Source organism: Ipomoea nil, unplaced genomic scaffold (assembly GCF_001879475.1).
Source record: "Ipomoea nil cultivar Tokyo-kokei standard unplaced genomic scaffold, Asagao_1.1 scaffold1266, whole genome shotgun sequence".
NCBI lineage: Eukaryota > Viridiplantae > Streptophyta > Magnoliopsida > Solanales > Convolvulaceae > Ipomoea > Ipomoea nil.
In genome coordinates, this window is record NW_017617694.1 from 352408 (window position 1) to 378406 (window position 25999).

At 35.4% G+C, this 25999-nt stretch overlaps 2 protein-coding genes across 6 annotated transcripts; one reads left to right on the forward strand and one right to left on the reverse strand.

Annotated features, from left to right (window-relative positions):
* Positions 1-16487: 16487 nt before the first annotated feature.
* On the forward strand, positions 16488-19934 carry LOC109184625. Of its 3 annotated transcripts, none has more exons than XM_019334657.1 (5): positions 16488-16766; positions 17323-18058; positions 18167-18332; positions 18465-18563; positions 19555-19927. In XM_019334657.1, the coding sequence occupies exons 1-4, from the start codon at positions 16664-16666 to the stop codon at positions 18555-18557; spliced, it is 1098 nt and encodes a 365-aa protein (XP_019190202.1). In that variant the 5' UTR covers positions 16488-16663; the 3' UTR covers positions 18558-18563; positions 19555-19927. The 3 variants fall into 3 exon arrangements, 2 of the variants coding, with proteins under 2 accessions (XP_019190202.1, XP_019190201.1); XR_002054825.1 differs by having other exon boundaries at positions 16489-16766; positions 17323-18332; positions 19555-19712; positions 19766-19934; XM_019334656.1 differs by having other exon boundaries at positions 16489-16766; positions 17323-18332.
* A 392-nt stretch (positions 19935-20326) lies between these two features.
* Positions 20327-24554, reverse strand: LOC109184627 (oil body-associated protein 2A-like). 3 transcript variants are annotated; one of them, XM_019334658.1, is made up of 5 exons: positions 24206-24554; positions 24037-24119; positions 21683-22709; positions 20917-20971; positions 20327-20755 (listed from the first exon to the last, which is right to left on the reverse strand). In XM_019334658.1, exons 1-3 carry the CDS (start codon positions 24486-24488, stop codon positions 22332-22334), a joined length of 744 nt encoding a protein of 247 aa, XP_019190203.1. In that variant the 5' UTR covers positions 24489-24554; the 3' UTR covers positions 20327-20755; positions 20917-20971; positions 21683-22331. The 3 variants fall into 3 exon arrangements, with proteins under 3 accessions (XP_019190203.1, XP_019190205.1, XP_019190204.1); XM_019334660.1 differs by lacking the exons at positions 24037-24119; positions 24206-24554 and having other exon boundaries at positions 20327-20521; positions 20552-20758; positions 21683-22148; XM_019334659.1 differs by lacking the exons at positions 24037-24119; positions 24206-24554 and having other exon boundaries at positions 20327-20758; positions 21683-22147.
* Positions 24555-25999: the final 1445 nt, after the last annotated feature.

Consider the following 25999-nt stretch of genomic DNA (forward strand, 5'->3'; position numbering starts at 1 on the left):
TTAATCAATAGACGGAGGTTTCTTTGATAGCCCTTTTAGAGGTACGTTGTGGTGGTGATATAAAATAGACTGTGCAAATAAAATAACGCAGATAGGGAAATGTTACTTCTGAAACCACGTACTAGGTGAAAAAAAGGGGGTATAGCAATCCTTGAGGGATTGATTTGTGATACGCAGTGAGTTAGACTTAGTAAAAAAAATTTGACTCATAGTAACGTCAAGCAATCCTTCGGGGATTGATGGGATAGGTTGACCATTTTTGGTCAAGAATTCATTGTCAAGATTCATCCTAAAGGATGACTTAGGGAATTAAAATCCTTAATCTACCTTCTAGGCAAATAAATATACAAAACAATGAGGGCTATAAATTTAAATATCATATGCCAAAATCTCATGTCAAAAAGTTTCTATAGCAGAAACTAGCATTGTAAACAAGTCATAGCCTTTAACTATTATCACATGCAAGCTAAGGTTTAGCAACGACAGGTGCAACCTAACCATATTGAGAATTCATGCTATTGCCTCACTTATAAGTTGTGTGATGAATTTCAATAGCTATGGCCTATAGCAAATCATAAATTACCAACAAGATAAATAACAAAATCTCTTATGTGAACATAACCAAGAAATTATATGCTAAATGTTGTCAATTAAAGAGGAGCACATGCAACATGTGATATAATTGTCCCTTATGTCTTGGACACCAAACTCTCAATTGAGTCATGCACATCCATTAAATAAAGAGTATCATGTTTGGTACACACAAGGCATGACATGACAAGAGATATTGTTTCTTAATTCATAAATTAGAAAAATGAGAGAAGTACCGTTCGCCGAAGAATAATGAGCACATGTTCGTTGCCGGGCCCATTCATTCCTATTTCGGGGAGTCAAAAATAGCACTTTTCCAAGCAAGCTCTCATTTTATATCATAGTTTCATATCAGCATGAAAACATCACAAAATAGCAAGATATACAAGCTGAAAACGGCAGAAAATTTTCAGAATTTTGACCTGGATTGCAGAATTTTCTGGGGGGAAACGGTAATACATTTTGACACAAAATTTTTCAGATATGTAGTTCAGTAAGTCTAGAAGGTATATAAAAAATTTCATGTCAATCCAAGGTGTGGAAGTATTTTTTCTGAAATTTTTCACAACATTGCTCCAGGCAGAAAAATAATTGGCAGCACACTGCCAAAACTTTACAAATTTTTCTGGAATAACCAAAGCATATTTTTAACAAAATATTTTTACAGACATAAAATATCACGAGTCTAGGTTCTCCAGAAAAAAAAATTCATGCCAAAGGGAGTTCAAGAAGTATTTTTCACGAATTTAATTTTCAAACTGCGCCGGTCAGAATTTTCAAGCAGTGATTACTATGTGAAAAAAAAAAATTATTCATAATATGTTTGCTTCAGGCAAACCAGCATGATGTGATTCAATTTTGACTTTTGGAGAGTAGCATAGCATTAGAAATAGAAGTTGCAAACTTCATTCATGAGTCATTGCTCACCTTAAAGATCAATCCACATTCAGGGTCTTCCAAACCTTATTAAAAATAGCCTAATGACCAAACACTTAGCATAATTTTGTCATGTACTACTACTGGAGTACAAAACGACCATTGACAATGAGACCCGCATACACCAAATATCCTTCAGGGATTCACTTAGGGTTTATAGATCCTTTTAGATCAGATATCTATAATCGAGGGCTTGAGGCAAGATAACGGGTGACTGATAAGATTAGTGCTCTTGATTTACCTTCTGGGTAAAACTATATTAAAAAAACAGTCCTTTTGTGTAAATACTCAAATTTGGTATTTATTTCAATGTCAAAGACTCATGTGAAACAATGTTATAGATTAGCGCAACCAATAAACTTGAATTTGGAAAAATAACAATTGACTTTTAAATCAGTACCCAAGTACATCTATAATCTGCCAAATACATCTATTGATCATAATGATCATAAAAGAAGTGACTAGGTCCTATATCCTTGGACCAAACATATCTATCGATACTCCTCTACACTAGAAGTGTAGGAGATCTATCGGTGAAAGAGATATGGATCGTAATACTAGATCTAGTAAAGAAATATTGTCACTCTTGAAATAAATTTGAAAAATTATGTCCTGCAGACATTCATCCAGATGACGAAAAACCCTAGTAAAATTTATTGGTGCACCAAACAAACACAATACTAGGGATGCGGAACGACCAGATCAAAATATCTTTGGGAAATGTCTAGAATCTGGTTGTTTTAGAAATTGCCATTACTTTTACAAATATGGGAGTTTTACAAAAATGTAAATAGTTGTCGACAACACAATTGCCATTATAAATTGCTCGTTATATGATAATCTGGATTCAGAGTTAGGCACCAGAAGTGCCATGACTATTTAATATATAAAGGAGCAATTAAGGCATAGCTCGACTCGCTAAAATGAATAAATTCTCTTTATAACAATACACCATTTGAGTGTTAGCCCTGAAGGTTACAAATGGGTGTGTGCATGAAAGAGAAATGAGAATAATGAGGTGATGAAGCGAGTTTGTAGCCTATGGGTTCACGCAGAGACCCTTAATTGATTTTCATCAAATATACTCTCCCACGGTAAATGGCATTAAGTCCGCTACATAATACAATTGACAGATTACTAAATTTAGATATGCAGTTAAATTTATCTTGAGAAATCCCTGATGGATTCATAATTCTCGAATGAGGATTTATTTAAGTATTATTATGTGTCATTATTTACTCTTTAAAGGGTTGCGAATGGAGTTAATATCCTCATTGAAGGAATAATATGTACCATTGTGTGCTCGATAAAGGGTTGATAATGAACTTATTTAATTTATTATTTATTATCTCAGTCAAGATTGATGGTATAGACATCAATGAAATATATAAAGAGCTTGATAATGTCAGTTTATGTTTAAAGACTGAGACTTTTGAAATAAAAAGCTTGTGAAAGCTATAAGTATTATCTCGACTTGAAGATCGAGTTTTTCTTTGAAGTATTTTTTTTATATACACCAGTCAGCCTACATCTAAAATTACTTTTTCACATGCCTATGTGCATATAAATGTCATGTTTTTATCAAATTAAAGGTTGCCTAATAATCTCTTGAAGCAGATAAGGAACCTTTTTGGACTCGAAGTCCCTTACTTCATTATCGTTGGAGCACCATTATAGAACCAGAAGTTCCATAATCGCAACATATTTGCGATGAAATTGCTAGCAAAATCTAGTGCTCCCCTTACAAATGAAGTACTTGAATAATGATTAACATATCCTCCGGTATCTTCGAGATACAAAGACATGACATTTATGTAAGAAACCATGATACGGTTTTAATAGGCTACTTGGGTACTGGCTGTTTTGTTTGATCCCCGCAATGCCAAGTCCAAACTGGTTATACAATGAATTTCTCTAAATGTTCAAAATGAGGACAATAACACTTGTGTTGCGCAAATGTTATATGAGCTCTAGAAGAGCCATAAGATTATTGTACACTACTCTAGTGACAATCCAGAAGATTTGTCCAATCCATCCCTTCAAATTTTGAAATATATGTAGAACTTGAAGATTGTTATCTTCAGGGGGAGACGGGAAGTACATTTACTCGAATCAATCCGGAAGATTGAACGTAAAATCCTGAGGATTAAGTCATAAAAGACTAACAGTTGCGCACTATTTGCAACACAACGAGAAGTGCATTTACTTGAATCAATCCGGAAGATTGAACGTAAAATTCTGAAGATTAAGTCATAAAAGACTAACGGTTGCGCATTATTTGCAACACATAAATGCATAAATATCATGTACTCTTTTCCTCACTAGTTTTCTCCCATTGGGTTTTCTAGTGTGGTTTTTAATGAGGCATGAGTATGATATTAATGATGTAAATGGGAAAATATTGCAAAATAAGTGCTTAAATGGACAAACCCCAGAATCCTGAAGATTATGCAGTTTGCGCCCTGAAGGGTTATGGTTGTACTCTTTTTCCCTTAACTAAGTTTTTCCTACAGGGCTTTCTTAAGTTAAGGTTTTTAATGAGGCGACCAAATACAATATATGTTTTTACATATATCATGTACTCTTTTCTTCAACTAGGTTTTTCCCACATGGTTTTCCTAGTGAAGTTTTTAATGAGGCATGAATATATATTTTATTGTACTCTTTTCTTGTCTAGGTTTTTCCCACGGGGTTTTTCTAGCAAATTTTTAACGAGGCAAGATCATGGTCAAATAATGTCCAAGGGGGAGTGTTATAAATATATTCAATGGACATTTATTTGTAACGGACATAACGGATGATTTTATGGGTCATTATGTTTATTTATGTCCTTTTGTATTAGTTATATATGGAAGTGTATTTCATGTAATATAGTGTAGATGATGAACACGCAGATGAATAAAAGATAAAGATCAGCTAAAATCTATTCCTTCCGCGAACTAAACAATAGAATACAATTCTTATTCTATTCTTTGCTTATATCATTCCTTATGGAAGCATGGCGGACTTAATGCAATTAATGGATTGAAAAAGAGTAGGGTCATTTGACAAGTGAGAATTGCTGACTTTTCTTTTCTTAATATCTCCGATGAATCCACCTAATCAATCTTTCTCTCTCTTAAATTATTTTTTAAAATTATTTTTTCTTTTATTAAATATTTAAATTTAAAATCTAAAAACTAATAAAAATAAATGAAGGTTGGTATCCGATATTCATTTATATTCGTTTTGCTGTTACTTTTTTTTTTTTCATACATTATATTATATAAGAATTGTACTATATAATTTTTTAGACAAAAATACCTCTATTGTCATAACTTTCGTTATCTTTTTTTTTTTTCATTATTACCATACATATGCATACACCATATCTTTTCTTATATTCTTGAATGGTAATAAACTAATAATATATTTAGACATTTTTTTTTCTAGTAAAGACATTATATATTGGAGTAATATAATAAATAAATTTGATTTCATTTAGATTTTAATTAGTAATGATTAGTTAGTTATTTCTTAAAATATAAATATCATATTTTTAAAAATGGTTAATATTATTATTATTATTATTGTTGTTGTTGTTGTTGTTGTTGTTGTTATACAATAATATTAATATCTAAAATTTTAATATAAAAAAAAACTCATTAGAGTAAACCAATATTATCACCAGTGATTAATGTATGTATTTTTATGCTTATTGAATTGTACATTGCACTATAAATATTGTACTACTCCTTGTCATTTTTATCGGACACAATTATTTTACACCATTAAACTTCTTTGAGCATACATTAAATGTTAACATATTTTTAATCATTTGTCATATCTAAAATTCTTACTTTAATAATTATTAATCATATCATAATTATTACACAATTTATCATATCATAATTATTACACAATTTATCAAGTATATATACTTTTAAGCCCGGAGAGGGTTACGGACCTTCGTCCAATTGCACTCTGCAATGTGGCCTACAAGGTGATAACGAAAGTTCTGGCTAATAGACTCAAAGGGGTCCTTGATTCGGTGGTTTCGCTTTCACAAAGCGCGTTTGTCCCCGATAGGTTACTTACGGACAATATTATTGTGGCCGGGGAAGTTGGTCATTTTCTTCGCAGAAAAACGATCGGTGTTAAGGGTTGGGCGGCCCTTAAGCTTGATATGGCCAAAGCCTACGATAGAATGGAATGGCCATATCTGGAAGGAATGCTGACTGCTTTTGGCTTTGATCAGAACTGGATTAATCTTTTGATGCTGTGTGTTTCTACGGTCAGGTATTCCATACAGGTAAACGGAGAAGGAATAGGGGTAGTAAGTCCTACCCGGGGTATTCGACAGGGGGACCCGCTATCTCCGTATCTCTTCATAATTTGTGCAGAAGGTTTGTCCATCCTTCTTCAACAGGCAGAGGGGAGTGGCAATATTCACGGCGTACGTATTGCACGAGGGGCCCCTCCGGTGTCCCATCTGTTTTTCGCAGACGATAGTCTGCTTTTTTTCCGGGCTTCGAATGAGGAGGCGCAATCGGTTAAGGTGTGTCTAGATTGTTACAGCGCAGTCTCAGGACAGTTAATCAATTACGACAAGTCAAGTGCCATGTTCAGTGCGAACACTAAAGCGGAGGTGAGAGAACAGGTGTCTGCGTGTATAGGCGTTCGGGAAACGACAGATTTCGGAAAGTATCTTGGATTGCCATCGGTCCTTGGGCGTAATAAATCCGTCACTTTTCAGTATATAGAAGATACGGTCCGGGCAAGGCTTAGTTCGTGGAATCAACGCTTGCTCTCCAAAGCAGGTAAAGAAATAATGCTTAAAAGCGTTGCACAGGCCCTCCCTATATTTACTATGTCTGTCTTCTTGCTGCCAGTTCGGCTTTGTGACAGATTGGAAAAATTGTTTAATTGTTATTGGTGGGGTGGAGGCAATTCGAATAATAAAGGAGTGCATTGGATGAGTTGGAGCCGTTTAAGTGTCCCGAAATATCACGGTGGGCTAGGATTCCGAAGATTACATGAATTCAATGTCGCGTTGCTAGCTAAACAAGGATGGAGACTTCTGACGACACCGCAGTCACTGGTTAGTCAATTACTGAAAGCTAAATATTTCCCGAATTGTGATTTCACTGATGCCGTACTGGGTAATAACCCGAGTTACATGTGGCGTAGTATCCTGGCGGGTCAACATGTTTTGAAGGCGGGTTTGGCTCGCCGAATTGGGAATGGCAGGGACACGAAAATTTGGGATTGGCCTTGGTTGGCCGATCGCGTTAACACTACACTTACTACTGTACCTTTGGATCACTTACGAGACGAGAGAGTCAGCGGGCTGTTGAACGAGGATGGACAGTGGGATGCCGATCTCATTCGGGACCTGTTTATTGCCGATGATGTGCGCAGAATCCTAGCCACTCCAACGGCCGCCCACGTATCCGATTCGTGGCGCTGGGTGGGGGATACTCATGGGCTCTATTCGGTGAAACACGGCTACAAGTTATTGACGGCACAGCCTACGTCGAATAGCAATCCTGACAACTTTAACGCATGGGACAAATTATGGAAGTTGCCAGTTCCTCCCAAGGTACGTCATTTGTTATGGCGGTGTGTCCGAGGCATTCTCCCGGTGCGAGAGAATCTTAAATTAAAACATGTTTGGATTGGGGGTGGCTGCCCACTCTGTATCAGTGATGTGGAAACGGCGGAACATTTGATTGGTGAATGTTGTTTCGCAAAACAGGTCTGGGCGAGCGATGCAAGTTGGCAGGGTGAGTCGATTCAGACGTTCATAGCTTCAAAGATCAAGGATGCGCGTGAAGAGACGGTGGTCCGTATGGCGGCAGTGATCTGGGTGATTTGGATGGCGCGGAACGATATGGTGTGGCGAAACAAATCATGGACCGTGGAAGCAGCGCACCGTCAGATTGATGTGTGGATTCAGTCGTGGAAGGTAGCTTATAAGCGGGAACACACTTCGGGCAATTTAAGCGATGAAGTTGCGTCATGGGATCCTCCTCCATTGTTCTGGCCTCTGGGTAAAGTGTAACGTCGACGCTGCTCTCACGGCGTCAGGGGCGGGTTTCGGGGCTGTGCTCTGGGATCATGGTGGGCGTTTCGTGGCGGCAAGGAGTGGCCGTTTAAACTGCGATCGTGATCCGTTAATGGCAAAGGCATGCGCGGCTAGAGAGGCGTTATTGTGGCTTCGTAATAATGGTCGTAATCATGTGATTATCGAATCAGACTGTTTGGTTTTTTGTAATGCGTTCAATTCTTCCAAATTAGATTTATCTTGTGTAGGGCTAGTAGTGAAGCAATGTACACAAATTGCTAGGGACATTGGGGACGTTGCCGTTCGCCATGTCAGGAGAACAGCGAATCGTGTGGCTCATGCCCTTGCACGGGTAACCGATTCTATGACTGACTCGGAGTCGTGGTCTGTTGTACCACCTGATTGTATTTCTGACCTTTTGGTTTAGTAATGATATTTACGTTGTTTGTTTCAAAAAAATTCCATTTTGAGTCATAGATTTATAGGTGACAATCCACTTTAAGTTCTTTTTTATTAGAACACCTACTTTTGGTCCTAGTATTATTATGGCATGCATGACCATTTTTCATCCTTTATCAATAAAAATGTTTAAAATATTGTTAAATATAAGGGCATTTCATTCTTCAATAATGATTTAAAAAAAAAAAAAAAACATAAAAAGTATAGCGGTTCAACCTACTTTGTATAAAAAAGATTGAAATGTCTTTTTATTTAACGATATTTCAACCATGTGACAGTCCAAAAAAGTGCTACATTCCTCCCGTCTTCCTTACGTGATAGCTAGCTTCCGCTAAATGAGGATCGTTCATACACCGAATTGGGCCATTTTATGCTGCCAAGAATTCTCCATTTCCAGCATGCACAACAACCCCAAAGAAGTCTAACCCTTTTAAGAGGTTATATATAGATAAGTTATTAATGAAAAGTGGTGAGTTCCTGGATTTTTCTCTAGTTTTCTATTTCCTTTACCCTTCTCTATACTCTCTGTATTCTTCATGCGTAGAATTACATTAGTTAAGATTGTTTCAGAAGATTGAGCTAAAGAATATCGATTTACAACAATATAAAACCAACTTTGTGTACCATAATTTATTATTGCGTGGCCATACACATTTTAAATATCTCTATAAATATGTTAAACCTAACGTATGTTGTCCCATTCTCCCTATGCATGGGCTCACATATCCCTTCTAAAGATGGAAATGGGATCCCTTCTTTGAAACTCGAATTATGGATTTGAGCCTCGGTGATGGTGATATTCATTCTTTGTGTTTTAGTAGGTTGGAAAAGTAGTTAATTTTTTTTTTTTTTTTGGTTGAAGGAAAAGTAGTTAATAGTACATTGTAACAAGTTGTACTCAAATTATTAAAACGTCATCCACACTTTGACTCTTTAAGAAAGGGAGTGAGAGTGGTCGAAGCTAGTGAATTGAATACCAGACGGGGTAGAAGGTTCTGTTCCTATTGAATCAGATCTGCCCCCCCGAAAGGAGGCCTTCTTCGGCTCTTCGCCTTCCACCTAAGCTGCACAGGAAATGGGAGGTCTCAGCTGTGATGTTCTCAATTTCATAAATTGTCCCCTTTTATCGGGGAAAGAAAAGAGCGACCTGCTACTCGCACTACAAAATGATATTGAAGGTCTTACCGCGATAGATCGCTAACTCATATAGCCTGATGTTCCTCAACAGGGGTTTAAAACGGAACTTCTCATCATAAGTCCTAAATGAATAAGCCGCAGCCGGCCTTTCGACCCCTGGATCCTCACAATATATTGATTTTTCAAATTCATAAAAAGAAATAAAAATAAGAAAAAGAATTCATTGAAAGCAATAACCTTCAAATAAAATCCCTTCTGTAGAATTGAAAGAAACTATTATTTTATTTACAAAATACCTTTATTCGTTTTTATTCATAATAAACGATATTTTCACTATTATACATTTGTGGATTGGCACTCACTAATAAGTGAGTGAAATGATTAATTAAAATTTTAATTTGTTAAAAAATGTCAAAAAAAAAAAAAAGCAATTAAACTTATCATTTTTTTGTGTAATTAAACAATTAAACTTAAAATTTGTACAAAAATTGAATCATTAAACAAGTAAAATATATATACAATTGAAACATTTATCCGATTCCTTCTAATGCAATTATATTTTAGTTGAAAGCATTTCAATCTTCCTTCTAACAAGCACAATAGAGGAAAGGAAAACTCTAAATGCATATTACATGAGCAATGCAACTCGATTTTACGGGAAGAAAAAAAAAATCCAATTGTACATATTTTGATTATTTAATATTACACAAGCATGCATGTTTTAAGTCTAAGGCTATCCTTATCCTTGCAATACTTTCTCACTTTCAAAAGTGGGTTAGTCGTTCCACTTCCACATCACTAAATGTGTAATTCATTTACTATTCACACAATCACACTACATCCTTGCAAATCTAATCCATTTTTAAAAGTTGACACCAATATCGCATAAGTTTAATCACTTTAAAACATTATCACACACACACACACAAAACTAGAATAGTACTACATGACCGCTTTTAATTTGCTGCCATTAGAGCATGAATATCAATGGATCTTTGAGAGTTTTTGAAACTGTGAAGTATGATTTGGAGGAGAGAGAAATGGAGAGAGAAAATGATATGGACCATAAATTAAGAGTTATTGGAAGAGTAACCTCACGACGCATTTATCAAGAAAGAAACAAGGATGTGCGCGTTTCACGCACAGCAAAGCCAAAGCCGGGCGTGTGCAGTGCACGCCCGGTGGCGCGTCAGGCGCGCCTGACAGCCTAATTTTTATTATTTTTTATTTTTTAAAAAATCAGTTTTGCTTTATTTATTTTTTCTTTTTTTCTCTTCCTTCCCATATTCTCTTTCCTAATTACATTTACAAAAACTCCTCAAAAATCACAAAAAAAAAACCCCACCATTGTGAATGCTCTTAGTTAGCCACGGTGACATTAAAGAAAAAGGAAATTTTTTTTTTCACCTCATTTAGCAAGGGAGAGCTTGGCTGGGATGAGGACAACCTAATGACTTCAGTGATTTATTTGACTTTTTTTTTTTTAACTTTTGAAATCATATAAAATATTTTGCATTCGCAATATCAATAAGTCAATAGTCTGATGATCAACTTGACTGGGTTATATATATATATATATATATATATATATATATATATATATATATATATATATATATATATATATATATATATATATATATATATATATGTATATATATATATGTGTATATATGTATATATAATCGCACTCAGGTGCGAATGTTTCGCTCAGGCGCGAAATAGGAATGGATTCTGTCCGTCCACGTGTCCAGATCTAATAGATGAGAAACACTGATTTTTTTAAAAAACGCGGTGACATTTTCGTAAATAATTGAACATCGAAGTGCAAGTAAAGTGTATTACAAGTGCATGTAAAATGTATTATCGGTGCAAGTAAAAATTTACACTGAGCATCAATACTTAGTTGCACCTATAGTTATAAGTAGTTGCACCTATAGTTCTAAGTAGTTGCACACATAGTTATAAGTAGTTGCACCTAGGTGTATGAATGTTTGCGAGTGGTTTTCAGGGGTATTACTACCCGCTGAACTCAGATCAATGAATGTTTACAAGGCAAAATTACATGCACTTATTGGTGAAAGTAGGTGCACCTATAGTTATAAGTAGTTGCACCTATAGTTATAAATAGTTGCACATATAGTTATAAGCACACCCAGATGCATGAATGTTTGCGAAAAGTGAATGCTAACAAGGCAAAATTACATGCACTTATAGGTGAAAGTAGGTGCACCTATAGTTATAAGTAGTTGCACATATAGTTATAAATAGTTGCACATATAGTTATAAGCACACCCAGGTGCACGAATGTTTGCGGAAAGTGAATGCTAACAAGGCAAAATTACATGCACTTATAGGTGAAAGTAGGTGCACCTATAGTTATAAGTAGTTGCACATATAGTTATAAATAGTTGCACATATAGTTATAAGCACACCCAGGTGCACGAATGTTTGCGGAAAGTGAATGCTAACAAGGCAAAATTACATGCACTTATAGGTGAAAGTAGTTGCACTTGTAAGTGATTTTACTTGCACTTCGATGTTCAATTATTTACGAAAATGCCACCGCGTTTTTTTTTAAAGTTATTAGATCTGGACACGTGTCGCGCACTGATTCGTTCGCATTTCCCTCCTGAGCACGTATTCGCACCTGAGTGCATCCCTATATATATATATATATATATATATATATATATATATATATATATATATATATATATATATATATATATATATATATATATATATATATATATATATATATATATATATATATATATATATATATATATATGTGTGTGTGTGTATATGTGTGTATATATTTTACACTTTTATATTTCTCTCAAACTAAGTCATTTCAACTAAAATTGAATATTTAAAATATTATTGAACATTAACACAATAACACCTTCTTACGTTTTTCTTTGGTATGATGTATGACCAAAGCTGCTACAATAGTACGTCTTGCAAAGTTCACGATATATGTTGCAACTTTTGACAGTAAAAGACCAAAATGACTAACCAGTAACCACGAATAATTGAAATTCTAGATATATATATTCTTACCTTAAATTTATAATAAAAATATTTTAATCTATAGTCGTCCACATTTGTAAATATTACTCCATCCCATTTTATGTGTTGGGTTCGATTAACGAGACTTGACTGAAGTTATTTACAATTTAATTTTTCATAATATTAAGTTCAATATTAGTATGTAAAATTTATATATTTAGAAATTACATTAAAAATATTATTAAATACAAAAAAAATCAAAATTAAAAATTATAAGAAAATATTAATAGAAATAAGCAAAGAAAAAAGAGTTAATTGACACATAAATAATAAATAAAACAGATAAATTGAGACAAATGAAGTATTTTCTTTTTCGAGTGCAAGGGAATATAGGGGAAAATTAAAAAGCTAATTACATTTTTGATTGGCAATCCAACGAGGTTAATGTAAATTAGCGACTTCACGCCTTCCCAATATAGTAAAAACTGTACATCCCAAAAAGGAAAATTTATGATGATTCACTATATAATAATATAATATCTACAAAAACTTATTGTTGAAATTTTTAGTTAAAATGACATATTAAGTGATTATTTTGTGATACAAATATATGTGGAATTCACATTGAATTTAGGTCAGGTCAATGTGAATTTGTGTTTCTTTAAGTGAGACAAGAAAATCGATATTTTGTACGCTCAAAATAGATAATAAGTTAATAAGAAATTGATTCTCAAAGTAAACACATATGAGTTAGAAAATAGAGATGGGATTGGAAGAAGCCTTTGTCCCACAATGAAAAAGGATGTGATATCTATGTGATAGTTTTATTGGGACCGAGTCCACCATAAACCAGGTACAGAGAATATAGAATGCAATAAAAGAACAATATTTTTATTACTGGGGCGTGAGGCCCAATTGGAATGCATACAAAGCCCAAAGGTCACAGGCTCAAAACAGCGGCCCCAAGAAAGACAAGAATAAATAACTAAATAATCAAAGGACTAGGAGATAAATATAATAGAATACTTTAATTACTGGGCGTGAGGCACAATTGGATGAGTACAAAGTCCAAAGGTCACAGGCCCAAAACAGAGGCCTCAAGAATAAATAACTAAATAATTAAAGGACTAGGGGATAAATATAATAGAATAAGGAATTGAAGGACTAGCAAATAAATAACCAAAGGACAGGTAAATAAATAGAGTAAAATAACCTGATAATGTTACCAAGTAAACTCAAACCCAAGCATGCCAACAAGGAGAGGAGACCAGACCACTGGACCAAAAGTGTAGATGGTGTCTAAAGGATACCTTTACTTGGACTAGAGCACCCCCCCCCCCCCCCCCCCCCCCCCCCCCCTTTATACTGCTAGTGGACCCTCCTGCACCCTCCATGCGTACGACAGCCAAGGGGTCTCAACTTCTGCCAGACACGCGTCCCACGTCACCTTGTCGTGCACCCACCTTGACTCTCCAACCAGCCGCCACCACACAACTGACGCAAGGGCCAGGGTGCGACAAGCGGCCGTACCCGAGGGGGTGTGGCGCACCTGCCGCGCTCACATGCAACCGCCCACCCCGGGTGGCGACACGGATAGCTGCCACCCAAGGCGCCCCGCCCACCGGCACCCCCCGCGGCGGCTAGTGCATGCCTCTCCCGGCTCTGCTTTGCACCGTTCTCTTCTCGGCATTGCACTCTTTGGCCTTGCACCAACCATCGTCCTGCTTTGCACCCTTTTTCCTCTGGGCCTTACTAAAAAATAAAAGATAGGCCAACTTCCTTATAACCGGAGCGTTATGTTGTGCAACCATGTACACCATGCAAGGTGCACACAGTTTCAATTCCTAATTTTTATACTATAGATTCATAATTTATATACTATAGATTTATAATTTATATACTGTAGATTCATAAAATATATACTGTAGATTCATAATTTCTAAACCGTAAATTCATAATTTAAATACAGTAGATTCATAATTTCTATATAGTAGATTCATAATTTCTATACTTCCGATCCATAATATCTGTACTGTAGATTCATAATTTTTGTACTGTAGATTCATAATTTCTAAACTGTATAGTTATCAAATTATGAACATATAGTTCTGTGATTTGTGAATACAGAGTTCAACAATTGGGAATATGAACATTGAAAATTATGAACATAGAGTTCGGTAATTATGGATATAGAGTTCAATAATTATGAATATGAAGTTCAAAATTATGAATATATAGTTTTATAATTATGAACATATAGTTTAGTAATTATGAAATATGAACATAGAACATTGTGTACCATGCATGGTGCACACGGTTGCACAGCATAATTTGCCCTTATAACCCCATCATAACCCCATCACTATGCAATATCTTTTTAGAAGAACCTTGAATTGTATAACATAAAAGTCTCTCTCGCGCGCAAGAGGGAGAGGTGCAAATCAAATATTAGAATGAGTCTTTCTCGAGAATTTATTTTTTGTTTGAACGCTACGATCTCTCTCATCTCTTATATATACTATAGTGTTGGGCAGAAAATTTAAGCCCGTTTACTAACCGAAAACTGTTTTCTATTTTCTAATTTTTCAGTTTTCATTCTCTGTTTTCTATTTAGAAAACTTGTTTACTAACACATATTTTTTCAAATTTATTTTTTAGATTAACGTTATAAAATTAACAGAAGTTTAATTTCGAATGATTTTTTGATCTTATATTTAAAATTATATTATGTGTTTGGTTTAAATGGATTTTTTTAACTTTTAAGTCTAATATATGTAAGATTTTTACATTTGATATGTGAACCAAAATATGTATATAACATAATAACTAAAATATATATTCGAACTAATAACCTACTAAGTTCACCTAAAATTTATTTTAAATAATATTAATATTTTTGAGCTAATATTTAAGATGTTTTTGGGTATATTCATTTCAATGACATGTATATAAATATATAATTTTTACTTTGAATTCTAATATATATGAGATTTCAATATCTTATATCCGAACCAAACTTGTACCCGATATAACATAGCTAAAAATATCTGAACTAATAATCTATTGAGTTAAATCAAAATCTAAAACATTGAATATAGTTCAAATCTTAATTTAGATAATGTGAATAATGTCTAACTTTAAAGTTTAAGTAAATAAGTTATATTTAAATAAGTAAAGTAAGTAGAAAAGATATAAAATGGTGATAAGTAAAAGAATATGATAATGAATGTAATCATAGTAATGTGGTTATAGTGACATATAATCAAATAGATGATGATGGTTCTGTTTTCCTTTAAGAAAACAATTTTGAAGAGTGTTCCAATTTTTTAAAAAATTGAAAAATTATTTTCAATTTTCAAAATGGAAAACTATGCTAGTAAGTTTTCTATTTTATAATTCTCCAGTTTTTCAGAAAATTAGAGAAAATTTCCAATTAATAAGGGGGTTCTAAGGATTTGAAAATTTGTTCCTAGCAATGTCCTAAAAAATATTGTGTTCACCTTGTTAGTTCATGTTCGCTAAGAGTACTATAGTTTGAGTGTTCAAATTATAGTACCGTGTTCCATTTTATTTTGGAAGATTGACGCTACAACGCTCCTAGCACTTGAATTTTCCTTAATTTCGTTCTCTTATGCTTTGGGATTATTTTCTAAAATTATAAATTCCGTTATTTTTTTTTATTGAAAAATTGACTTATTCACTACCATCTTAAAACTGATTTTTTTGAATAAATCGATGGCTTCCACTGAAGGTGGAAACTTGAATGTTGTTCGCGGTGCACGTTTGAATACCAGTACTTCGGCAATATAAAAATGATCCTCTCAGTTCCATTTTGCCTGTCATTTTTAATTTACTGTTTATTGGAAATCAATTCTTTTTAAATATTTATTTTCTTTAGTAATTTTTTATTATTTTTAAATTTACTTTTTTCTGTTTAATAGTATTTTTAATGTAATTTCTAAATATATTAATTTTATATACTAATATTACATATATAAATTTTATATACTAATATTAAATGAAAAATTGAATTAAAAATAACTTTAGTCAAACCTGGAATCAGACAAACAAAATAAGACCGGAGCCTGGAGGAGTACTAATACTAAAGAAAATAGGCAATGGAAAAAGAGTTGGTTTGATTAGAATATTAAAAATATTCAATTTTTGTTATTGTATATTTATATCAAAATATTAAATTTCTGAGGTTGAAATTGAATGCCAATTTATTTTTACTCGGTTTATATATGATTTTGTGGACCCGGCAGCCTACACGAAGTGGCCAGTATTTTCCTTACGCTGTACACGTCTAGTCCCCGTTTTCGAATTTTTCAAGCGCAAAGAAAAGCCAGAGAGAGAACCTAAAATCAAAAAAAAATTCTTGAATCTACAGAGAGGGAAGGGGGAGACAAAACCCACGACTCCTTGCCAGTAGAATAATCAAAATCTAGCGTAAAGAATCAATCTTGAAGCTCAGGCATCATGCCTTCAGGTGCTAAGAAGCGAAAAGCTGCCAAGAAAAAGAAGGGATTGCAAGTTCAAGGGGCGCCCCACCTACCCAACTCTACGCTTCTTCACTCCAATGGTACTCTACTGTGCTCTACGCTCTTTGTAGTTAAGTACAATGGCACATGTGGGTGTCTCGATGTGTAAAGACTTGCTTTTTATGGGTTTTGAGACTGTTGAGACCAGACCCATATGGGTTTGGATTCAATCATTTTCTTTTGTTGAAGGCCTTTACAGTTTGTCTGTCCCTCAGAGTTTGGCTTTGTGGGTATCCCTTGTTTTCTCTTATTTGGATTCGATTTAGCGTCGTTTTCTGAAAGGTCTAATTTGTGGTTGCCCCATCTGACCCCCAATTAAGTTTTAAAAGTAGCTATGGGTTGTACCACTTCTTTTTTATAATTTATTTTTCTACATTCATCTCTGTGTGGTTTTTCTTGACTGGAAATTATGGTTTTGCTGGAAAATAGGAGTTGTTTAGTTAATCTTGTTGCATTTTGATGTCATAAGTTTTCAATTGATTGGTGTGTGTCTTTGGTTTGATTTTGATTTGAAGTGGATGTTGCTTGGTTAATGATTTTTGGTTCTTTTTGATTGATTCTGTGTTGAATTGCTCTCGGCGGATCAAACTATGGCAGGGGAAGAGGATTTGGAGCATCACAATGACAAGGACAGTGATGGAGGGGATGTTAGTTCCCCTGCATCTCAAGATAACCATAACTTCCATGAATTAATCGATCGGGAGGAGGAAGAGGTTGACAAGAAGGAGGATGGTTCACTTGATCAGTCATCAATTCACGAGCACAAATCTGATGAGATGACAAATGGAGGTGGAGAAACGGAGAAGGGAAGTATGGAAGAGGAGAGTGGTCTTCACGTTGAAGAGGTTGATAAGCAGGAGGATGGGTCGCTTGATCAGTCATCAATTCACGAGCACAAATCTGACGGGATGACAAATGGAGGTGAAGAAACGGAGAAAGGAACTATAGAAGTGGAGAGTGCCCTTCACCTCGAAAGGGAATTCAAGGTCGAGGATATAAGCATTGAGTGCACTGAAGCCCCAAAAGAATCTCTTGAAGGAGGCTTATTCAGGAACTTGAGTAGCAGCAGCGACTCAGAAGATGGATCCACTGCTGCCCATAAGACTAAAATTGTCGTAGATGACACTCCTGCTGTTGATTTAGTGAAAGAAGTTGATTCTTTATCTGCTGGTAAAGTCAATGATGCAATGTCTGAAAACAAAGTACAAGTTGAAAAGTGTGATTTTGATGGATCGGGATTGAAGGAAAACGAGGATAAAAAAATGGGCGTAGTTGAGGAGAATGCTTCTGTATCAGAAGGTGTAGTGAAAATGGACTTGGTGAAAATGGAGGATGAAGCACACTTTGCGATTCAAGTAAATGGAGAGAAAGTAACTCAGTTACACGATGTTCCCAAAGTTTGTGCTAGTATTGGAGACGAGGGAGTAGGGGAAAAAGTGGGTGAAGCTATTCAGATATCCCGTGATATTGATGTGAAAGCATCAGAACCAAGGGACTTTGCTACTATGGAAAAGAGCGATACGCTTACTCTATCTTACAATGCCCCCATAAGCATTGGAGATGATCCTGTTAAAGATTCTGAGCTTTCTGAGTGCTCTTATAATCAGGTCCTTTATATTTCAAATCGTTTCGTGATTAACTTTTTCCTAAGGTTGCTCTAATTTGCACATAGAACTGGTAGAAGTTTATGTTTTACTTTATATATTTGGTAAAGTTTCTTTCTTTTCGAAACTCTGCAGCATCAAGCTGGTTCAGCTCTACGACCAGTGCAAACAACATCTTTGAAGGGTTGCTGTGGCCTGTTTGAGTTGTTCACTGGATCCAATAGATAACTTCAGGTTAGAGTTGCCTATATTTATGAAAATTGTATTATTTTTCCTACATGTCAAAGATGAGATAAGAAAGAGTTCGGGTCTAAAGCCTCTTTTGCAATTTGAAAGATATTATTCCTTTTATTTTATTTGTTTTCTTGTTATTTGAATATGCTTGCTTTTTCCCGTTAAAATTACCTAATAGTTGCTTACTTGTGTAAGTTCTTCACTTTACTTTTGCAATTTAACCTGTTGGTTCATGAGGTATTCCATCTTCTAGTTCTATTATTATGACAAGAAGACTGGAAACAACAAAAAAAGATTCTGTTTAGAAAACTTGTTTCCTAACACTCGTTTTTTAAAATTTATTTTTTTTAGACTAAGGTTATAAAATTAACAAAAGTTTAATTTCAAGTGATTTTTAGACCTTATATGTAAAATATTTTTGGATATGTTTGGTTTAAATGGAATAGATATAATTTTTACTTTTAAGTCTAATATATGTAAGATTTTTACATTTCATAAATGAACCAAATTTATATCTGCATATTACATAACTAAAAATATGTATGTGTGTGTGTCCGCAAACTAAATTTATATCCGTATACACTGAACTAATGATCTATTGAGTTCAATCAAAATCTAAAACTTGGTGTAGCGTTCAAGTTTTAACGCTGAGAATGTGGTTATAGTGATATATAGCCAAATAGATGACAAAGATTTTGTTTTCCATTTAGAAAACAGTTTTTAAAAGTTCTCCAGTTTTTAAAATGGTATAATGTGCTGGTAAACATGTGTTTTCTATTTTCTATTTTCAAATTCTCCAGTTAGTAAACATGCCCCAGATGTTCTACTCATAATTATCTCACACTCCTATGGATATCTTGGGATTTTGTTTTTGCTTAGAATATCAACTTTATGACTGTCTTTATGAACTTTCTGCTTCCACGCCACATATTTTCGTTTGTGTTAATGCATCAAGATTCAAGAGCCTACGAATCTTTAATTTGTAATGCAGGAGAGCATGGAACGAGCTGAGTATATGTGCCAGAGAAGCATGCAGGGATTTGATGGTTCGTGATTCTTGTTGTTAATGTCTAGAATACTCGTGGAAGAATAAATAGTAAGGCAATGTGTTATAGAAACTATTATAGCCAGTTTAAGTAATGTTACAGTGTTATTTTCTTGAAAAGCAGCTTGGAACTACTTGCTTCTGTGCTGCTTTCTAGGTATTTTGCAGCCAGTTAGCTTTCGATTAAGAATTTCGTGTTTATTGGTGTGATGTATCTACATGGAGTGAATTTTTTGGTTGTTTGGAAGCTTGAAGTTGTAAACTTTTCTGTGTTTTTTGAATATAACCTTAGTACCATTATTAGAAGAATGCTGAATCACTCAGAATTTCTTGGTTTCTGTCACACCTTGTTGTTGCATTATTGGTGAGCTATGGCTACCAAAAAATTGTTGACACATGTATTCAATGGTGGTCTATACATTGAATGCACAATGACCCAAATAAGTTTGGTTACATTCTTGATTACAAGTTTGACTTTCAGCAGGAGTAGTTTATCGACCTTCTTGGTTTGAATCTGTCAGCTATGGATAACTTAAGCTGTTTTATGTCCTTGTTGTTCTTTGACAGCTAGATCATAAGATGATGTTTACTCATTGCACACTTTTGGGCAGTGTCTCACAAAATTACAAGTTTGACTCTCAACGGATGTAGTCTATTACCCTTTTTAGTTTGAGCCGACCAGCTATAGACAATTTAGACTGATTCTCACAAGGCAGAATTTACTCAATACAAATCATTGGAGCTTTAAGATGAATTGTTCATTTGCTGCTTCACAAAACAAGGTCAAAAGGCTCTATCAAGAAGCCCTGATCATCAAAGCATCCAAAAGAAAGGAACAAAAAGCAAAACATGGATTTAGCCTTAACATAGGCAAACATGGCAGCTGCTAATGTTCTTGCTCTGGTTGGTAGAAACAGTACATGTAATGCTGTCAAATTTATCCCTCAAGACTTGAGGTTGCACTCATCAACCTTCTCCCAGGACTTGAGGCTTTTGTCTTCTGTGTCGGTTTTGTACAGAACGAGGCGAGTTATGGGGAAGCTCAAGCTGCCAATGCTCTCATCGATAGCATAAGCTTTTTCTTGAGCTCTCTTTTTCTCCTCATCCGTGATATCGGCATAGAGGATGCTCAAGTGTGGCATGTATGCTGCAACGAGATCAGAAAGAAGCGGCGCCAAATCAAGCTAAGTCGTTTAGATCATAATATAGTCGCAAAGTAAATAGTACCGGAGAGAGGAGGGAGGGAGAATGGATGTGGCAAACGCGATATCGCATAAAGGGGTCCTTAAACTAATAATGTTGTCTTACCTGATGGTCTCTCATAACCAAAGTGTTTGCAGCAGTGATCACTAGTCTCAACAACCTGAAAGGCACAACTATAAAGCCTTAAACTCTAGAAAATCATTCAAAAATGAATATGGTTCCAATTAAAAGACTCATGCTTGGCCATATCAATGGCCCAGATTGAGTGAGCAAATGTGATGAGCCAACTCAATTGGTCTAGCCTTCAACTTGAGGCATCTGCTAATCATTTATGCTAGCTATTCTTAATCAAAATATAACTCATTCTTGCAATAGGGGGTCAAGATAGTCTAAAATTAAACACCCCTTTTGATAGTTATTACCTAGAAACATGTTTTCCCTTCTTGCAATTTGATATAATTGAGTAGAAGGTTGGGAAAATCTAGTTTTATGTACGGGAAAACTCCACCTTGCGACCCTAACCGCCAAATCTGCCTATAAGTTAGCTCATAACTGCTCAAACCAGGAAAGCTAATAAACCGCTCAGGCTGAGAATCAAACTTGTAATTCTCTATGGTTATCAAGTCGAACAATTTGACCAAAATGACTAGGATTGCCCCTTGGCATAGGCCTTTTGTTCTATATGCCTCATGATCAATTCTTGGTAACATCACAAGATCAGCCCTTGAGGCAAAAGACATACAGAAGGTTCACTCAAGAAATCCAGCCAATTTCATGGATTTAAAAGCACTAAGATTTGGAAATGAAAATGAACAAGAAACCAATTATTTTTTTTTGGGTCAAACAAGAAAAACAATGTAATATAATTTACCTGAGTGGTGGGATCAAGAAGAAGAAAAACACACTGGTAAAAGAATGTCCCAGTGTCCACCTTCGAAACCGTAGCGCCGTACGTCTTGAGGCCCTCACAGGCCTTCCGGAACTTGTCACGTGCCTCGCTCTCCGTCAGGCTGATAGCTCCGACGACGGTCACGTGCGGCTCGAACTGGGGCCCGCCGAACTCCGATCGGAGACCCTCCATGAGCTTCTTGACCCTCGCCGTCACGTCCTCCGGCGGAACGCCCCACACGGAGTACACATCCTTCTTGCCCTCTTGCGCCGCCATGGAAGTTTCAGAAGAGGGAGAAGTTCTGAAGATTATTGGGAATTTAGTGGGTTTTGCAGGACGATGATTTTGGTGGAGTGTTCTGATCGAAAGGGGAAGAATTTTTTGGGGAAGGAGACATGGCATCTGGAATATGCTGATGGAATATCGCCGGGAAATATTGGAGAGTCAATTCGATCAAATTAAAAATTAAAGATTAAATTGACAATTATAAAATAATTAAGGGACCAAAACAGTGATTTTTCCGATAAATAAATATTATATAGAACAACAAAACCGGCAATCCTTCAAAATCTAGTAGACAAGACGACGATGATGGGATGTAATACTAAAATACTAATACTAGGATAATGCATCAAGGGAAAGGCGAATGTTTCTTCATTTCAACTTGCTCCACGTCGACGGCGAAGCCTTTTCCGGTCGTCACCCAGTAGTCGGCGTTGGGGTTTATATTTTCCGGGACCAAAACATCCACCCTGCTTTTCCCGAGCTCCTCCGACGAGATCTTGTATTTCTCGTCTCTCTTTCTGATCAGCTCCGGCTTCACCGAGCCCATTCCCTCGCTCACCCCTTGCGGCGACACCATCAACGCCGGCGCCCCCAGCGGGAGCCTGTCACCTCTGTCCACTTGCCATGTGCACCAGAACTTGCCGTACGTCGGAGAAAGGTGTTGCAGTTCTTGTTTTTGCACCATTTCTGGCACTCTTGGGTTCACCCAAAGCCCGGAGATTATCTGTCCACCAAACCAATATCAGATTATATATACTTAAAAAATATATATATTGAACATATAATATATTATAATAGGGCAAATTATGCTCTGGACCCGTGTCCACATTGAATTGTGGACACGGGCCCAAAACGACGTCGTTTTTCAAAAAAAACGCATCATTTAGTTAAAAAAAAAAAATTCGCGCGTGTTTTGCCGTTAACGGTGTTATTTTTTTTTTTTGATTATGAATGTACAGTTATGCCGTTATGAATGTACAGTTATGCAATTATGAAATTATGAACACAGAGCTCTAACATTATGAACATATATAGTGATAAAATTATGACCATGGAGCTTTAAAATTGTGAATATAGAGCTTCGAAGATTATGAATGTACAGTTATAGAGTTATGAATCTACAGTTATGGAGTTATGAATCTACAGTTATGAGATTATGAATCTACAGTTATGGAATTATGAATGTACAGTTATTGATCGAATTATGAACAAAGAGCTCTAACATTATGAACTTACAATTATGAACATATAGTGATAAAATTATGAACATAGAGCTCTAAAATTGTGAACATAGAGCTTCGAAAATTATGAATGTACAATTATGGAGTTATGAATGTACAGTTATGAAGTTATGAATGTACAGTTATAGAGTTATGAATGTACAATTATAAAGTTATGAACGTACAGTTATGGAGTTATGAATGTATAGTTATTAACATATAGTAATAAAATTATGAACATATACTTCTATAATAAAGTGATCTGAAATAAAAAAAAAAAAAAAAAAAAAAAAAAAAAAAAAGAGATAACAGTGTCGAGGCACTGTTACCCGTGTCCAGCAAGCATGTTGGACACGGGTCCAAGGCATAACGATTGTTGTAATAGAGGAGTTCATAATACTAAAAAAAAAAAAAAAAATTTTGATCCTGTGACTATTAGGGTCCTATTAATTTCAGTCCACGACCTTCAAAAGTATTAATTTAATACATTTAGTACATTGACTCTACAATTTTTATCAATTTTAATCACACCACCAAATTTCACCTGAAAAAATTGTCTTTGCTTAATTCAGACCATAATTAAAAAGACTAATTTGCCCATTAGATTAAACACTAATTGGTTAATTAAGTTTTTCTGGTGAAATTTGGCCAACAATTTTATCAGAATGATCAAAATTAATAAAAATTGCATAGTCAAGGTACTAAATTAACACTTTTGAAAGTCGTAAACTACAATTAACAGGACCCCAATAACCAGGACTAAAATTGAAATTTAGTCCTAAAAAAAATATAAAATATATGTTGTTTTTCTAATAATGAAGAAATTAAAACCTCATAGGCATGGGAGTGCCAAAGTTTCTGCTCTTCAGGCGGGAGGGTATCAAAGATCTTATCCGAGACTATGTATTCAACGCCTGTACAAATAAAATAAAAAATAAAAAATCATAATCAAACGCCGGGACTGATGTCGCCGGAATTTTTGAGTTGTTATTATATATACCAATAAGACGGGCGTTAGAAGCGTCGGAATCGTAGACGGCGCACTGGAGGAAGTCCTGGTTAAGGCGAGCGGCGTAGTGGTGAGTTTCGATCTGGCGGCTCAAGTCATGGCTGTAGAGAGCGAAGGTGCAGACGTGTTGCCCCATCTGCTTAATGGGTTTCAGCGACTGCAACATCTGAGTTCCCTTGTCCACCGCCTGCTGCGCCAACGACATTGCCTTCCCTGGCGGCACTGACCCGTCTTCCGGCGGCATTTGTCCCGGCGTTTCATCGCTCGACGCCATTTCCTTACAATAATTGATCCAATTGCAGTAGTTGTATCTATCTATCTATGTGTGTAACTAACACGGTGATGGAGAAGATGATAAATATAGAGATGCAGGCGGTAGGGATAGCGGTGGTCCGGTGGAGGGTGCTACGTGGGGGATTCTTGAGAGGCCACTTAGCGTTGTGGAGCTAAGAAGCTGGCATCTATAGCTCATGGGAAACACGGCTTTATCAAGTTTTGGGTCCTCCAAAATTACATCTATATTTTTGAAAGCAACCAAAATAGCATATAGGAATTAGAGATAAGCTGAAATAGAATAAGGTGGGATAATATGTCAATACATAAAAAGTGAATTAATTTCACTTTTGGTCCCACGACTTTTGATGTTCTATCACTTTTGGTGCACAACTTTAAATTTTTTTAATTTTGGTGCCTAACTTTGTTACTTTTATCAGTTTTGGTCCTTCCAGCCAAATTGACGGTAAAATATTTCTGAATTTTATATTTTAGGGGCACAATCGTCATCCCATGGAAAGATCTTCAATATTTAAACAAAAGAAAAACCATATTAAGAGGAAAAAAAGAGTTTGCCAATGGTCGAAACTATAAATCCCATAGATCTGTCTGGTTTCTGCCCGTCTTCCACATTATTCTCATCATCAAACACATATAGATATGATTTTACAGGATGATTTTGTTTAGATATTGAAGATGTTGCCTTGGGATGATGATTTTACGCCTAACAATATAAAATCCAGCAACATTTCGCTGTCAAATTCGCCAAAAGGACCAAAACTGATAAAAATAACAAAGTTAGGCACTAAAATTAAAAAAATTTAAAGTTGTGCACCAAAAGTGATAGAACATCAAAAGTCGTGGGACCAAAAGTGAAATTAATTCCATAAAAAGTTGTAGATGCTAAAGTATGAGCTATTAAATTATTTGATTTAGGAATGAATTTAATAAAACAGCAACAAAAATAAGTAATAAAAGACTTACAACTATTTATGGCATAGCCAACATACAAGCGAACTGGTCCAGTGGTGGAAGACAAATAATGCTAAAAAGTTAGGCAATCCGTGTATAGATGAATAAACCGCTCTCCACGATTTTTGAGTCATGATAAAGCTTCCTTGCACGCATAAGCCGGCGAGAAGTAATCGGGAAGGATAGTGTTGAACGCGACAAGATATCCTCCATTCTCGTAAAATTACATCTATATATGTAGAGCTGTCAAAACGGGCTCAACCCGTCGGGTTGGGCCCGTTTAACCCGTATTTTACACAGGCTGGGTTGGAGGATTTCCAGCCCGTCCCGTGTAACCCGTGGGGGTACGGGTTATACGAGTTGGCCCGTGGGTTACCCCATTCCCAAATGTGTTGTATAATTGAGTATTTTATTAATATTTAAAAACATTGTTACTAACAAGATTTGAACCCTTGACCTTTACTTAAATTATCAAATTATTATTATTGAAACCAATTACGCTAAGAACACATGTTAAATATTTTAATATAATTATATATC